A 17,044-nucleotide genomic window follows, 5' to 3' on the forward strand; every position below is an offset into this window, starting at 1 on the left:
CCTGCACAGACTTACCACAGCAAGCTTCCTATTAGATAGTGCACTACTAAGTAGGTACTTCTTAGAAATTCCCTTAAAACTGTCATTGGTGATTAAAGACCATAAATAATACTAAGAAGTGCAAAATGTGTGGTGGTCTGCTGAGTTTGAGCTGGGATCTCCAGACATAAGGCCACTGTAGTAAAGCACCCAGCACCTCACCTCTGAAGGGATTTTTTTCCTTGCATTATTGCTATTGCAAGAGATCATAAAGGCCAGTTGTCATACCCTCTGTCTGAGATTTCCCCACTCACTGAATTGCAGGACCAGACAAGTTTCAAAATGCCAGTATTGCAGAGCTCTAAATGACTCCTGAAAAAACACCATTTCTCTCTGATAGTCTTCAGTAGCTTTCATTAGACAGCTTGCAGGATCTGCTTGAAAAGAACTCTCCTTTCCACTTACCTCAATGGTGAAGCCATTACTGTCATAATGCACTTTATTTTCAGCAATTCATTGAATAGCATTCTAAATTTGCTTCAGGACCTAGGTAGCTCATTGTGTTATTAGAAGTGCTTTGTTGAGAAGATTTTCCAAGCAGCTTGCTGATAGCTTTATATTTGATTTATTTCTTTACTTTAGACTTCCATCTCTGCTTAGATGTTGTGATAATAAAAATGTCAAGAAAAAAATTTAAAATTTATGGGATTTAATGTGGATTTCTGTTCTTACATTTCTGAGAAACAAATCTACCTCCTGAAATCCATACATTTAGTTACTTATAATCTATACAAGTTTATTTTATTGACATATTTTGCAAAAGCATTGGAGATTTTCCTGCTTTATAGTTATTTATTGTTCTTAATAGGTATTGTCTTTTGATGCCTATTTTGACGAAGAAGTGCCTGACAAAAGTCAAGAGCTATATAGAATCAGACACTGCAAAATATACTTCTACCTTGAAGATGATACAATTCAAGTGATTGAACCCCGAGTGAAAAATAGTGGCATACCTCAAGGTATCTATTTTTAATAGCACTTGGTTATTTTTCCTTTATATCTTTCTTCAGTACAGTCTCGGTCCATTCCAAAGGATACATAATGTGACTTCTTATAGTCAAAATGGGATGTAAGTAAACAGGTACAATTGTCTTTTCTTGCTACAGATTATAATGTGAATTTTTTTGCTCTCTGAGTTTCTGAAGAGATAGGTTTTGAAAGGTAGAATCCCCTCCCATATTCAAACATACATTTTTTTTTCTCTGATAGTTTTTGGAAGGCATAGGATGGTATGTCTTTTGTCAGTGTTGTGTCACTTCTGCAAAAGAAGTTTGAGTTCTAGGTCTCCATTCCGGAGCCTAGCTCCTCCTGTCTTGGCACTGACAGTAAGTTCTCTAGCAGCAGCTCTGTAATTGTTCATTATCTGCTGCAGTATCTCTGCTGTTATTGAAGTAGTGTGCCTTTTGTGCCTTTGTCTGTTGGTTTTTTTTTATGATTAGTGTGCCCTTGGCACAATAATTTTTCCTTGATGCCTCTAAGTTAAGAAGCTACTGTGCCTCAATACCACATCACTGTGCTTGGGCCAGCCTGAGGACTTTTGGAGGCAAGTTTACTGAGCTGATTTGCTGGAGTACTAATGGACTTGGTTTACGTTAAGAAAATGTGACCTAGCGGACAACATCCTGTTGCAAAAGGGAAACACAGCTGCTTCTTCTTGGTGTTTATGGGTCACTGCCAGAATTAAACAGTTTTCAAGGGATGTAGTCCAGATAAGCAGGATGTCTTGGGATGAGTATCTTGGGATGACTGCGCCTCCCAATCCCCAAAGATATTTTTTACATCCTGGTAGATCTTAGCACAGCAATTTTAAAAAATAAGTTAACCATGTAGCTACCATATTCTTTTCCAAGATGAGCAGATGCTATCAATTTCTCTGTCTACAGAGCAAAATAATATTAAAGGCGTTATGTGCATCATTGTTAGACCTGGGATAAAATTACCTGTGAGTCTTTTCTTAAACCGGTACTTCAGCTCCCGCTCTGCCTGTGTTGAGTAGTTCTTGTCAGAAATCTTGTTGGCCCTCTGGCAGGAGCTGATTTTGAATTTGGAGAAACTCCGTCCTACTCCTACTTGGGCAAGTGCTTTTTCAAGGCCTGAAGAAAAACATGTTGGATCTCTTCTGGGAATTTACAAGTTAGTTACCCTCTACCTGCACTCATATATGTGAGGCAGGAGGCATCACTGGGTTTGGATTTTCTTTGTCTTGTGTGTCACAGAAGTGGAGGAGTCTGTTTCGGGATTTTGAGCCTTAGAACAAATTGCCACCAACAAAGAAGTACAGTTAGCCTGAGAGGCAGAGGCAATGTCTTTGAGAGAGAAGATGGAAACCGGGTTCATCAGAGCAGGATAAAGCTGATGCCTTCAAATCTAGCTATAGGAATGAGTCATTTTCACTGTCTTTGTAGTAGGGGTTGTGCAGACTGTCTCTTCAGGCCTGATGTTCCTGGGGTGACAGGAAGACTACAGTTTCCCCCTATTTCCTTGGTTGCATCTCGTGTTAACAGTTGCTAGAGTCACTTTGGTACTGGATCTAAAATTAACTGAATTATATTAGACAGAAACAAGAATTCTCTCAGTCTTCACGCAAGGATGTTTTGAAGGCCTCTATGACTTTGTATGAGTACTTTATAAGTGATACATATGTATGCACAAGGCATTAAGCTGATGGATTAAGAAGAAATGTTCCAGGATCTCAAAAGTGCACTAAATTTATTTGTTGCTGATACCTGGGCTGGTAAGAAAGCTCTCTATATTGGCTGTGTTTAGGAAGGAAGTGATTCTGTAGACTGAAAGGCCCAAGGACTGTTTGAGATGATGATGAGGCTTCACAGTTGATGTGAAGATCTACATAAATTTTCTTATTATCCTAGAGATTAATAATATGTAGAGGAAAAACTGTAGTGGAGATGTCTATTAGAGAATTCTTTATTCAAGTGCACTTGGGTATTGACTTCATACTCCACAACTGAAGAACAACCACAACGCTGTTATATTAAAGACATTAAATGTTGTTGTTGAATATATGCAAAAGCAGTATTTCTTAAAAGGAAATACTAAACCATTAACTGCTAGTCTTACTCCATTTTCAATCAAAAATTGTCCCATTGCCTCTTTTATTATAGTTACACATACCCCTTATATTATTGAGTTTCCTTGCCCTGACTGAGAATTTGTAAGCCTGAGGACAATAGAAGTATAACAGTCTGCATTGTGAAACGGGTAAACTGAAGCACAAAGGAATAAAAATCTTGCCCGTGATCATGCAGAAAAGGTCTAACAGGACGAGGAGCTGAAGCTCAGTATCTTAGCCACAGTGCTGTCCTCAGCACATCTGCTGAAATACAGCATTTCAGTTAATTAAAATGACGGGTTTGTGGAGGAGAGTTGCAGTGTAGGGGAGCTTCAGTTGTTGAAAGGCAAACTGCACTGAACAGAAGAGCACATGTGTAGAGACGTGGGTGAAGAGAGAAAGAAGTGTGGTAACATCAGGAGCAGGGTAGGCTTATTTCTGTGTGAACAGTTGGAGAGTTGCAGTGGCAGGAAAGGAGTTGTGTACAGGAGGAATAACAAAAACAGTGATGGAAAAAGTGGAATTGAACTGGTGAAGAGAGAAAATGATGGCAACCTTAACTTAGATGTTTATCCTGGTGGAAAAGATGTAAAAGAGACAGCTGAAACAGCTGTTCTCAGGAGTTTTCTTGAAGAATAGGTATAGAAGTGGTGGGGTAGATCAAAGGTAGGTAGGTGGTGGGATAGATCAAAAGTAGATCTTGTGAAGTTGGCTGGTTAATGCCTTGAGGCCATGGGATTACCACTGCTTGTGCCATAACCCACAAATGAGATCTTGATGGTCTGAGTGGGTGTCTATGGACATGGTGGGATCAGAGAAACGTAGAAGTTTCCCACTGTATTTGCCATTGTGGGTAGTACTTGTGGCTTTGCAGAAAAAAACTTGGAGAGGTTTAAGGATTGCAGGAAGATTTGGTGAAGGAGCAGCTGTCAAAGAAGAATTTCTAACTTTGATTATAACTTTACAAAAGTAAAACAAATTGGCTTTGGGAAAAAAAAGAAGTTAGAAATGTGCTTTTACCACATTGCTGAAATCTCAGAGTGACAAAGTAAATGATCTGTGGGAAATGTATTTTGGTGACTTTTAAAATTGCTTTATGGAATTGGCTGCTGTAGTTGGACATGGATTTGGACAGATAAGGTATTACTAAATAACTGAAATTTATACTTCATTTAATTTTGGAAACTGCCTTGCTATAGTTTGAACTTTGGAAAATATTAGAAGCATTAGAAGAAATCTATACAAACAGAGAAATTCAGTGCAAAACACAGAGGAATGCAGAGGCCAGTGTGAACTTGAGAAACCAGAATCAAAGCAAAAAATACCAGGACAATCAGAGTGCACAAGAGCTAACTAAAGATAAGTGAGTACAGAGTGAGGAGAAGAACAGTAAACTCAACCACATAACAAAGTCCACAATGTTCTTCCAGAGCCAGAATGCTAATTACTCTTCCCATATAAAAAGAAATACTCCCATAGAGAGTCAGACTAGAGATGGCAGTGCAAGTGTTTTGTAGATCTAATTCCCAGTTAACAGGACTGTGGCTGGCTGATACTGTCTTATCAAAAGGTCATTTATATCCCATGGGGTCGAGTGTAGCTTCCAGTGCAATCCAGGCCCTGCAAGCTGGACCGGAGTGGAGCAGCTGGCTGGTTTCCCCAAGGTCAGCCAGCTGAAAAAGAGAGAGGAGCTGCCTGCTGGCTGGGTTCCCAAGGCTGGTTGGCTGGAGAGGAAAGTACGAGCAGGAAAGTGAAGTTGCAGTCAGTTCCTCCAATATAACCATTATCTTAAGAGTTTAAGACTTCCCCTGAGGCCTTGAAATAATTGTGCTTTTGCCGTACTTGATGGTGGCCAAATCATGACCTTGCTATGTTCTCAGATGGGTGAATAAGTGAATGTATGAAGCTCCCTTGTTTATTGTGTTGCAGGGATAATAGTGGTTGCTTCTCCTCCTTTCTGTGCAAGCAAAGAGTGTACGAACTCCAGGTGTTACCGATTCCTTTCCTCTCTCTAAATGCACTCTTAAGTAGCACAAAGGTAGTCAGAAACCAGTGCTGAAGAGACTAAGTAAGTCATTCGCTGCCCAGTTTTGTGAGCTGCCCCATAGTCAAAAGGCCTATGAAGGCCTCCTTAAACTGATGCTGTAGTTGCCAAATAATCAGAAGCCTTAAAAGAGGAGAAGATATGCTACAAATTATAGTGTGGGAACTCGATGCCACCACAATTGTCAGGGAAAAACAGTACCCAAACTCCCTTTACAAGAAAGCACTATAGGAGAGCTTTAGCCTGGCCAGCTGCAAATATTTAAAATAATGCTCGGTGGTGCTAAATAAACTGACAAAAGAAACATCAAAAGGAGCCATCCGTCTTCAGCAACTCGAGTGTTGCACGTGCCTAGATCCTTCTTTAACAACTTACAGTAAATTTTTAGAAGTAGAAATGTAATTATTCTCCAGAAGGAAGGACAATTTTAAAAATGCTGAGACCTAACCTCAGCTGATCAGCTTTTATTAAATTTCAGATTCAACAATATAAAATGTATCCTCTACATAGATAGATCAGGCACAGTGATACCTAATAAAAGCAAAGGATTGCTTCAGATACTATCTTTTCAAGACGTTTTCCATTAGGAAAGAAATTTTTGTCCCTCAGAACAAAATGGGCATGTGTATTATACTTTGACAAGTGATATGAAAAACTGGCTGAAGGCTTATTCACCAGTTCTGAGGTGAATATACCCTCAGAAGATAGCTCATATTAGAAAATTGTCAACCATTATGTTTTCACTAAAATTATGACTCAACAGGATTTGCATTCATGTGGGGACTGTTCTGACTTAGCACATTATCTGTTGATTTTTGTAGGAGTGACCCAACGATTAGCCAAAATCAGGTAATGTATTTTAAAGTATGTGGGTTTGCTAATGGGAATGCAATGCAGTTTTGCATTGTGTTAAAATGTGCTAATTACCATGTTTTCTAACTATTTTTTCCATGAGAATGCATCTTACATACGGGTATAACTAGGTTTAAACAGGTAGAGGTTCAAATTTATCTCAAAATCAAAGGTCACTAACCAGGATGTCAGCTTTGGTACGTGTGAAACATCAGGATGCTGAATGCATCTTCAAATAATTAATTTAATGGGAACTTACAGTAAATCTGCTTTGTTGTTTTATTCCCCTGAAAAATTAAGGGTATGTTTTCATTGTAGGAGTTAGAATTTAACAAACAACTCTGATAATGTGGTAGTGGAAAGTATTTCCACACAGATTAGTCCTTAGGGAAATAAAATGAACAATAATAAATTTCCATGGACTAACTTAGGAGTAAGGCCCTTCATACACCGAAGAAAGCCACACAACGATATCTTTCTCCCTCCTCCTCTGCCTCTATTCCCTCTCTTTCCAGGTCCTTCTCCACCCCCACCTACCTCCAAAACAAAATAGCAGTGCTGGAAAGTCATCAAACGGAACTCAGTGGGAAATACTACCAGATGCATAGCTGAGGGGCATTGGATAGAGATCCAGTTCTGTAATGAGAGATCATGAGATAGACCTTTAAGATAATTGTGTCTAATAAATTATTGTTGTAGTATTAGGTTAGTACTAGAACTATTTTTAGTCTTAGAACTTTTGTGTGTTTGTCATAGTTGCCTTAAAGTTGTACCTTTTATAATTACTGAAATTTTAAAGCTGTTGGGAACCTATGGTGGCAAGGAATTATTATAATAATATGGGTTGGCGGTTCTTGCTGGTCTTAGCCGGTGGTTATCTGCATTATAAAGCTTGTGTTACAGAGGTGTCAGGGTTGGTAAGTCCCGCAAAGAGCCTAATGTTGAAGGCTGGACCATCTTTTTATTCGCTGCAGGGTATTTTCACACAACTCTATCAAGGTATTGATGTGGCAAAACTTTCACTGTTGTCCTTTTTGTTCTCTCGTAATGTGAAAAGAAGAGTTCAGTCCCAGCTGTGCTGATCTGCTGTTCTTTGTGAACTCTAACTTCACTTGGAATAAATCATAGCTTGTCATGCATCTGCATACCTTTCTTTAATGTATGAGTTAGGTACTTTTTTAACCTACAGAGGCTGTAGCTTAATAAACTGTTGCTAAAATACTTGTAGTATCACAAAATTGTTGAGGGTGGAAGGGCTATCTTAAGATCTTCTAATCCAACCCCTCTGCTCCAAGCAGGATCAGCTAGAGCCAGATGGACAGGGCCATGTCCAGTTGGGTTTTAAGTAACTCCAGGAATGGAGACTTTCACAACCTTTCTGGGCAGCCTGTTCCAGCATTTGATCACCCTCACAGTAAAAGTGTTTTCTTGTGCTTCTATGAAATTGTGTATCTTTTTATTTGTGCCTGTTACCACTTGTCCTGTCAGTGGGCATAACAGAGAAGAGCCTAGTTCCATCTTCTTCATGTTTATAAACACTGATAAGATTTTCCCCCACAAGCCATCTCTGTTCCAGGCTGAACAAACCCAGCTCTCCCAACCTTTCGTCGAATAAGAAATGCCCCAGTCTCTTAATCATCAGCATTGAGTACTTTTGAAGCATTACCCAATTCACTAAGGTGTTTGTGAGTTTTCAGCTGATAAACCAATAGCAGGTTTCTTCTCTTTTAATGTGGTAAATGTAAATACAATGCTCTCAGAAGAGCAGTCCTTTCATTTAAAGACTATCAATAAGAAAATTAAGTATGTGCTCATTTTAACAAAGTTAAAATGTCTCTCTTTTTCTCTTCTTCTTCTGCATCCCTTTCCTTTCTCTTTTGGCTAGTGTTCCTGTTAGACTATGGGTTATGAATTCCTGGCTCTGTATTTTTGGGAAGGATTCTTTACTAGAGCCCAGCAATCAGCCCAACTCACCTCAGTTGTCTCTACTTTCATTGTGCTTCTTAAGGAAGCTCAGTTGGATGCACCTGCCTCCATGCTTGATAGGTCACACTTTTTTCCTTGGTGGGGCAGTTTTTTTCTCTCACCTTAGTGACATATTGCTCTCCTCACGCTGCAGAGTGTACAGGCATAGAAAATTAGCAAGATCCTTAGAGCAAAAGATGTTTACTCTATGAATTTATTATATTTTAGGTATTTATTTTTTAATTATTATTTTACAGGAACGATTGTTCGACGGCATCGGATTCCACTTCCACCTCCTTGTGAAGATCAGTTCTATACTATAGATCATTTCAATATCAACATAGAAGTAACCTTTTATGCCCGAAAGTATAAGATCACTGATTGTGACCAGTTTACAAAAAATTTCCTGAGGAAAATGGGAGTTAGATTAAATCCTCCCGCAAGTCGTCCAGATGATCCGTACACCCAAGAGAGGCAAAAGGTCAGAGGAGGCAATAACAGTGAAAACTTGATTTAATAGAAGTGCCGTTGCTATTGCTATTAGCAATACGCATTATATAAAATACTTCTCTAATAGCAAATAGAAAGTAGCTATTTCGACATTAGTAAATCCCAAGAGAAAACTTGCTTTAAAAAATTTTGTTCTATGGCTCATTGTACTTACATAGTACTGAGTTTCTCCTGATGTGTTCACACGCCTTTTGAAAGAGAACGAAATTAACTGGTAAAAATAAAAGAAACCTCTCAGTGTTAAACTGAAAAAGAAAAAAAAAAAGAAAGGGACCTATGGTATATTCTACTTATGATTATGCTTGACCTAATGTAATGATAATAAACACTTTTAAAGGAAGATCTAATTGGAATTGTGGTTCAAGCATACCCATGTCTTCCTGCAGACTCACTTGGTCTATTCATAAATCATCTTTCATCTCTAGCCCACATGTTATTAAGAGCTCTTTGCATATGTAAAGCAAATTCTTCTGTTACACAGAACCCCGCACTCTGCAGTTTTAAGAGTTTTGAGGTTTTATTTGAAGGCAGTTCCCTCTCTCATGAGTATATGGGAATACATACACACCTCCAAAAATCTCACTTGCAGCTCCTAGATGCTGTATGGATTCCCTTCTGCAGGATTTGTGGTCTTTACTCTGGGAATGGTAGTGGGAGTGATGTTTTCTGTAAGGAATAGTGACAGTTTGTTCTGTATTTCTTGATCAGAATGGGTGCAGATGACACTGTAATTTTCTCTTGACCTGACTCTGTTAGGACTGTTGGCCCACCATATACAGCCGGTTGTGATAAATCCAGCCTAGTAGACTGAAAACAACAAATACTCCATGAATCTGTTCCATTCATCTTAATCCTCCTGTTGAGAAAAGTGCTGCAGCTCTCAGCAACAAAAATGGAAGGTCGTTGTGACTGAGATGTGTACAGCAATTTGCATGTCTCTGAGGCACCCTCAGGCCAATGTGTTGGTTTCACTTCATTCATTCTTTCAGCCTTTTTGCAGTCTCCCAGTTAAAAGTAGTATTTGTAGTACATCTAGTTCTGCAGAGGGGTGACTCAGGCTGGCCATAGGTTGCTTTACCTTACTCAGATCTTGCAGGTAACAGGTGTGTATTAACACATGCTGAGTTCTCTTGATATTGGCAGGCTGTGTGAAGATTATATATGGTACTGCATAACCTGCTTAGATTGTGGGGTTTTTTTTTGTAAAAATAACAAGCAAAACATTCACATGTTGTGCATGTGTGTGCCTGAAGAGGATGGAGAGGAGAAAAAGGTTTAAGAAATAAGAGAAGGCTAAGAATTACTAAAATCTATGTCTTAATATTCTTACTTGTTGAGAAATTTACAGAAAAGTTATTCTGGCTGCTTTATGCTCTCGGTTTCCTGTGACTAACTTGTGGAAGGTGATTTTTTTATTTATTGAGGGCACATTGCTCCGGACTGCTTTGAACAGAGTTAAATTGGTTTGTACGAGACTCCCAATAGATGGCCAGAAACTGAAGGTATGAAAGGAAGTAAGGAATACTATGAGAAAGTGAGACCAGTGAAAAATGTAGCAAATCCCTTAGGTACCTATTTCTGTGTTGTTGGAGATGATACCCCATGGCTGTTGATGTTATCTGGCTCTATGGCTGTATTTGGTTGCTCATTGCATTTTCAAAGGTCAGGATGGAGGAAAGATGGTGCTGGGAAGGTAAATATCTGACTTAGAGCCTATGAGCATGATGGTGCCTGAAATGGCAAGTACTGCAGATCAGCAAGGACATTGGCAGGCAGAACTTGGTTCTGCTCTCCTTATTTTAAGATTTGATGTTCTGAAATAAAGTGCATTTTCTCTCTCAGAGTTTTAAGGCCAGAAGATCTATTAGTGGATAAATAGAAATTTAGACAGTGATATAAACTACTCATAGTCAACAGTTCTTTCTGTTCAGGCAGTTAAGCTTACACTGTCACCATTCTTCTTTCAAAGCAATTTTGAGGAATTTTGTAGATTAGGACTGTCTTGCCCCTTTAACCCATTTTGGACGTGACGGATTTTGACTTAGGAAAAACACCCTATTCATGTCACCATTTTTATGTGGCTGTAACTAACAGTATGTAAATGCAGTCTTCAGATTCAAATCATCATCCTGGGATCCAGTTTAAGGCAGTGCTACTGGTTTTGCAGCAACCATGACTGTAGATGACCTTTGTCATAGATCACATCAGCTGGAATAGATCTTTAGTTGGAGATTTCCTATTCCTTTTCAGACTGTTGGGTATATATGGAGAGGAGAACATACGAACCCAGCAACCATCAACTGTATGACATAAATCAAAAGTTAATAAATTATGGCTTAAAGCTACAAGAAGGAAGACATCAAACAGGAAAGAAATAATTAATTCTTTATGCCAGATGATTTATAAAAAATAATTTCCAAGGAAGTAAATTGGGAAGGTGAGGCCATTCGTAGTTGTAGTCATCGGATTACCATGGATAATTTCTTGAAATAAATTAACAATTCTCTGATCCGAAGGATGTTCTTGCAAGAAAAGCAAGGATCAAAACACTCCAAAAGTGTTTTCATCTGTTTTCTGAGGGCACAGCAACCCTGAAAATAGTTCTTTGGTAATGGCGTAAATAGTGTAAATGTAATTGTGTGGCATTATTTGAAAATCCTAAAAGCATCTTATAAGATTAGCTGATACCCTGCAGTTTGGAATCCTGTTTTTAAGAGCAAATAATTAAAAAGTAGTTTATCTTAATTTCTCCTTTATCTGCAGATTCTGGATAGTATGACGCCATTTCGCCCTTATGAGCGCATTGACACTTTGAAACAATTTCTAGAGCATGATGGACATGTTTTACGTTTTTTTTGTGTGTGGGATGACCCAGAATCCATGTTTCATGACCCACGAGAACTTGTTCTGCACTATTATTTGTCTGATGATACTATTGATATTAAAGAAATTGTACCAGTAAACTCAGGCCGGGATGCAGTTCCACTTTTCCTCAGAAGAGATAAGCTTCCAAAGGTGAGGAATGAAAATTTCAACTTATTTCAAGTTCTTCAGCTGATTGAGAAACATTAAATGCGTTGTTTTGAAAATCCTGTATTAGGATTGTAATGATATTTAGAAAGTGTCATTAGAGTATTAATAAAAATTGTGTGATTAGGTTTTACACATATATTCATAGGACAGATCTATAAGCAATGAGAAAAAAAGTTTAAACTTCTCATGCTTAAATTAAAAGGAGAGAAAATTTAGGCAGAAAGATATCCTATGATTTCCTTTCTCTCATGTTAGTGTATTAAGTTTAATGTTTTAATAAAGCTCTGCAGTGATGGAAGTCCAGGAGATTAACTAATATTGATAGATAAACTAATGTAGAACTTAGGTGAACTCAGATTTGATCCATGACTGGTATCTGTAACCTTTGGAAAAGTACAGTTTTAGTATTCCGTAACATTACTTCTGTGTAGCAAATTAAGTTCCTAGGGTTGGGACATTATGCAAAGCTGGTTAAATAGGAATCCATGAATAAGCTTTTTCAGGCATTAATCAGGTGCTTATTTGAGAAGGCTTATCTCAGAGAAATCTTCAAGAGGGTTGTGTCCTCTGTAACCTGTTATGATTATAAAATTAACGAGCTGGACACACTTCCGTATCACTCCAGACAGATCCTGATGGTGGAATAACTTAAACCCACAGCTGGAGTACACTACTGGGGATCTTTTCCCTTCTTCCCTTCTAATATTGACAATCTATTTGTGATGCCATAGATGTACAAGAGATTTTGTAGTAAAAACCTAACAGCAGAATACTGCACTTTTCTCACTTTGTGCATCCACTGTTCCGAGCTCCTGATTTAGCAGTGGCTCTGTGTAAACAGACCTCTTCTACCATTGAAGTGCATGGGATGTCAGAGAAGGTGGTTTGGTTACCCACTTTGGTTACCCTGCATCAGCAGTTTGTTAGTAATCTAAAAATATGTAGGTGTTTGTGTATAAAGAATGATATTAGTGGGCTAAATTATTATTGCAATTTTGAAGCTCCTAATAGAAATACAAATATTAACATTTTTGCCAATAGAATCATGCTGACTTGAATCTCCTGTATTTGTGCAGTGGCTAGCAGAGTAGGACCAGCCCCGAGTGGTTCTTATGCATGTTTTTGTAATTGACCAGTCAAAATAATAGCTTTTAGTGCAGATGTTGACACTGATGTGCTACTTTGGGTATGCTACCTTCTGCTTTCTGTTTGCTTCTAAGATAAAAGGAGACTTTACTCTTGGATACACAATAAGATTCTGGGTGCTTCTTTTGGCATACAGTACTGGTGTTTGACATATATGCTGGCTAGTAGGTTTGGTGGTATAAATTTGACTTAGAAATTACCGAAAGGTCTCCCAAGAAAATGCTAAAGTTACAGTTAGTCTGTAAAAAACCCTGCTAGTTCTAAGGTAATTGATTTCTCTTTCTTCAGTGTTAACTGTATTTCTGAAGAGTTGGTCTCTTTTCTTGCAGCATGCTCCCATGGGGCTGTATCAGCCAGGTACAATCACTGATCGCACTGTTCTCAATGTTCTTGGGAATTTAGCAGGAAACAAAGGCCGTTATATTCTGGACAATCGTAAGGTCAGTTATTATTGAATGCCTCTAGCTGTTGAATGTCTTTATAGTAGCTTTCGTAATTTCTGTAGTTGTTACTGTCTACAACAGAGAGAGTTATTTGTAAAACTGTGTTGCCACTGGAGAATAGCTCAAATGAAAACTACTCAGATTTACTGTATGTAAATACCACGTTTGTAAAAGTAAGGTAGCTTAGCATGACCCATGCTAAATGAAAAATACTTTCAAATGGACTGTGAAGGTTATATTTTAAATCACACACACTAAATGACCTAGATTTTAAGGAAGGTTGTGGGATTCTGAGATTTATAGAGCTGCCGTACAAGTGTTCTTCTTTTATTAGACAGGAGCTGTGCACCAGGAATTTTACAAAGACAGTGACCTGAAAATAGGGGCAGTAATTAATGTGTGGGGAAGGAAGATAATTCTCTGTGATTGTGATGAATTCACTAAAGAATATTACAGGACAAAGCACGGAATCGGTAAGTAGTGATAATTATCCTTTCCGTATGAGCATTTTTATACTTCAGAGTTTGACAGAGCTGTCTTCGAATTTTATAACTGACAAAACATGTTCATTAAAACCTTTAGCAATAACAATCTCTTGCAGGCTGTTAACAGCAAAGCAGTAATTTTGCAGGTGATCCAGAAGGGCTTTCTTCTATATTACTCTGTTGAAAACTAACACATAATGTACATGTTCTGTTCCCAACTGCCTCTATTTTAAAACTAGAATGACAAAATAGTCATATGGATAGACTGCCATTTCTTGTTCTCTCCTTCACCATCCCATTCCAATCACTGTGTTTGCAGTCAGAAAATAGTAAAGAGCATGTAGTGAGTGGGTAAGTAAAATGAGTTCAATTATTCCCCATTATGCTTTATTTCATTTTATATGGATGTCAGAATCCTCACATAATAAGATTTTCTGACACAACAGTAGTACTCTATCACATTATTGTTTTTTACAAAACAGTTTTCTGTATTCTGAACCATTAGAGAAATATCATGTGAAAGTTCAGCACTGAATTCTGGAAACATTTAGCAACTCCGTCCATAATGGAAAAGCAGAGTAGGTACTTTCATTTATCTGTCTTTGAATCCCTCCAGTCAGACTTGCTAAAGGTTTTATTATGGACATCTTCCTGCAAAAACAACTTAGTTAATTTCTGACAGTTTTTCATTCAATAAATATAGCTAAGTGTGTGTCTGTTCAGAGATGGTTGGAGGGATCCTAATACAGCCTTTCTCTGACACTGTGAAACATAATACATGAGTAGACTATTTCTTTCAGCTTGACTTGTGATCAGATAGTGTAGTGTTTGGATCAAAGCTTGGCGGCTGCACTGGGGAAATTAAATGATGTAGCACTACCATTCAAACACTAAATTTCTTAATTGGCAAAACGTCTCATTAGGACTTTTTTAATAATAGCCCAGCATGCCTGTACCAAAATAAATATTTTCTTATTCTAGCTGGTGTGTGAGGAAGCCATATTCAATAACCGTAGTATTATCTACAATAATAGTGAGTCTAACTCCAGAGACGCAAAACAAGGAGTTCTTCCCTGAGAATTTCTTCAGCCAAGACCACTGCCGCTGTTTGGCAGCAATAATCTCTGTCTGAGCAAAATATCCTGGAACAGTGAATGGAGATTTCTCACAGCAGGCAATAAATGAAATGCAGCTGACCATTCTGTATTAGCCAAGCAATGCAACAACACAAAGTCTCCTCTCCTCCTATACTGCCGGCTCAGTAATTACTGGTTATGTGTCTGGATGCTCAAGTTAGGTGGTTTGCAAGTTAGGAGAAGTCAGAAGTTGCTGATGTGCAGAATTCTAGAAAGTTGCAACAGTAGGTGATGTAGTCATAGAATCATAGTATAGTTTGGGTTTGAAGGGACTTTCAAAAGTTATCTAGTCCATTCCCATTGTTCTGAGACAGGATAGTGTACGTACACAGATTGTCACTGACTGGTGTTTGTATAGCCTTTTATCAGCATCCTTCAGTACAGGTGATTTCTTTGCTGCCTGAGGTATCTGGTCCTAACCTTATTGCTAGAAATGCTGTTTAATAGCTACTCTGAAGCTGGTTTGTGTAAACTGAGAGAGTAACATTTTGTCTTACCTTTATTGGACATGGAGAGCAACTGCTCAATATCATCTTTTTATAACAACCTTGTACATACTAGAACACTATTCCAATACACCATCTTACTACTCTAACCTCCTTCTGGGCCATTTGCTGCTGGGGGAAACCTTTCAGTCTTTCTCCATAGTCCATTCTTTAATATCCATAATAGTTTTTTATCTTCCTCCTCTCTTCCCCTCTCCCCCCCACCCCACCCCCCCCACCCCCCCCCCCCACCCCAATGCTCTCTCCAGTTTCTCTGCCTCCTTAACATGAAGCATGCAAAGATGTGCTCTATCTGAGATCTTTGGGAAACTGGGAAGTGCTTTACACATATCTTTAAAGGATACATGATGGCAGAGACTCTGGCTAACATGAAAAAAAGCCCCATCTTGATCCAGCCTGTCTTGTTCACAGAAAATGCATACTTTCTTAGAGCTAAGACGTTCTTAGGATTTTCTGTGAGACTCTTTCCTGCTTTCCCCATCAGAATTAAAAAAAAATGGAGGTATGACTTTTTGACTAGAAGGAACTAGTAGAATCAGGGTAGCTTTTGGCTTCAAAGCAGGTTTTGAGAGAGAAGGGGTGAGAGTTCACCTTTTATTCTTAGCGAGTTACAGATTTTTCTTGTGTCTGGTGGACATACAAGGTGCTGTCAGTGGGCTCAGTCCCACAAAGTGCGCAGCATTCTGCTCCCATCCAGTTAAGCAGTTTGAGTCCAGGGAGACCATTTACTTGAGTAGGAGTAAGCAAGTGGATAAATTAGTTCTTACATCAAGGCACAATGCTTAGCACCTCATGGCATCAATCCAGCTGTTTGTTATTGTGTTTTCACATTACTCCCCTTCAGTTTATGCTCTTCTGCCAAAGCCATTAAAAGAGGCTGACATTTATTTTTGACTCTGCAGTTTCAGCATAAGTTGCTTGCAGAAGGAATTTGCCCTTTAGGAGAATTAAGGGCAGTTTAGATTTCCCTTGAAGTGCATGATTACGATATCTGATATATTTCCAATGTTGGTGCCTGTTTTACTCTTTATACTGTTTGTAGAAAGCAAAGGAGTGTTTTTCCATGGGTAAACAATAGCTAATGCCCTTCAATAGGAAGCTAATGACATTACTATCATATAGCAGTGCTATGAATGCAGGAGAAAATGTCTTAATGTGTGATATTATCTGTCCAGACTTGCTAGTGCAGCCTCAGAGGGGGAGAACAGTATTCTATAGCCATGTAGGTGTTGTGGTCACCCATCTGAAAGAGGCTGATGTGCAGTGGAGGAAGCTGATACTTGTTCTTCTTGCTCAATACAGTATCTTAGCACAAAGTTGAGTATAAAGTGCTCTTTCTTAAATGATGGATTGTTCCTGAAGGAACAAAACAAGTAAAATCTGGTTTCCTTCTGCTTTTCATTCAATGTCCCAGCACTTTCCAGGCCTGTCTGTTATGCCTTTTCGCAGCGCCCTGCGGTCCATCTCCTGTCCCAGCTCTTCTCGGCATCCCACCCCCTCATTTCTCAGGCTCCCTCCCTGACTTGCTGCCTGGGCAGAGCAGTGTGTGGGGTGATCGGCTGGCCAGTACATGTGTGCTTTTGGCCAGGCAGCTGCTGCTGGATAACAGCTGACTTCTTCATTTTCCCTCAGTGGGGGCATTAAAGCCTGCTGCCAATTTTCACTAGGCTTGTCTGAGATCAGAGCCTCTCTGGCGTCTAACCTCTCTGGTCCATGTGTAGGAGACTGAGCAGCAGCTTCTAAATATACTTGTGCATTTACAGATGCCTTTTTTCCTCAGGTAACTGGAATAATCCTGAAGTAAGACTCTTCTGT

The 17,044-nt window shown here is 38.9% G+C and overlaps 1 protein-coding gene across 7 annotated transcripts in view; it reads left to right on the forward strand.

Moving 5' to 3' along the window:
• EFHC2 (EF-hand domain containing 2) overlaps window positions 1-17,044 on the forward strand; it is a 57,160-nt gene that overhangs the window by 12,399 nt on the left and 27,717 nt on the right. For 5 of the 7 annotated variants that reach the window (XM_065677091.1, XM_065677090.1, XM_065677094.1 and 2 more), the window contains 5 exons: window positions 848-998; window positions 8,228-8,451; window positions 11,244-11,495; window positions 12,989-13,099; window positions 13,437-13,575. In XM_065677091.1, coding sequence (XP_065533163.1) covers window positions 848-998; window positions 8,228-8,451; window positions 11,244-11,495; window positions 12,989-13,099; window positions 13,437-13,575 — 877 coding nt within the window. The remainder of the gene's footprint in view (window positions 1-847; window positions 999-8,227; window positions 8,452-11,243; window positions 11,496-12,988; window positions 13,100-13,436; window positions 13,576-17,044) is intronic. The other 2 variants (XM_065677095.1, XM_065677096.1) reach the window with 2 other exon arrangements.

The sequence above is a fragment of the Lathamus discolor genome, chromosome 4, assembly GCF_037157495.1.
Source record: "Lathamus discolor isolate bLatDis1 chromosome 4, bLatDis1.hap1, whole genome shotgun sequence".
Classification (NCBI taxonomy): domain Eukaryota; kingdom Metazoa; phylum Chordata; class Aves; order Psittaciformes; family Psittacidae; genus Lathamus; species Lathamus discolor.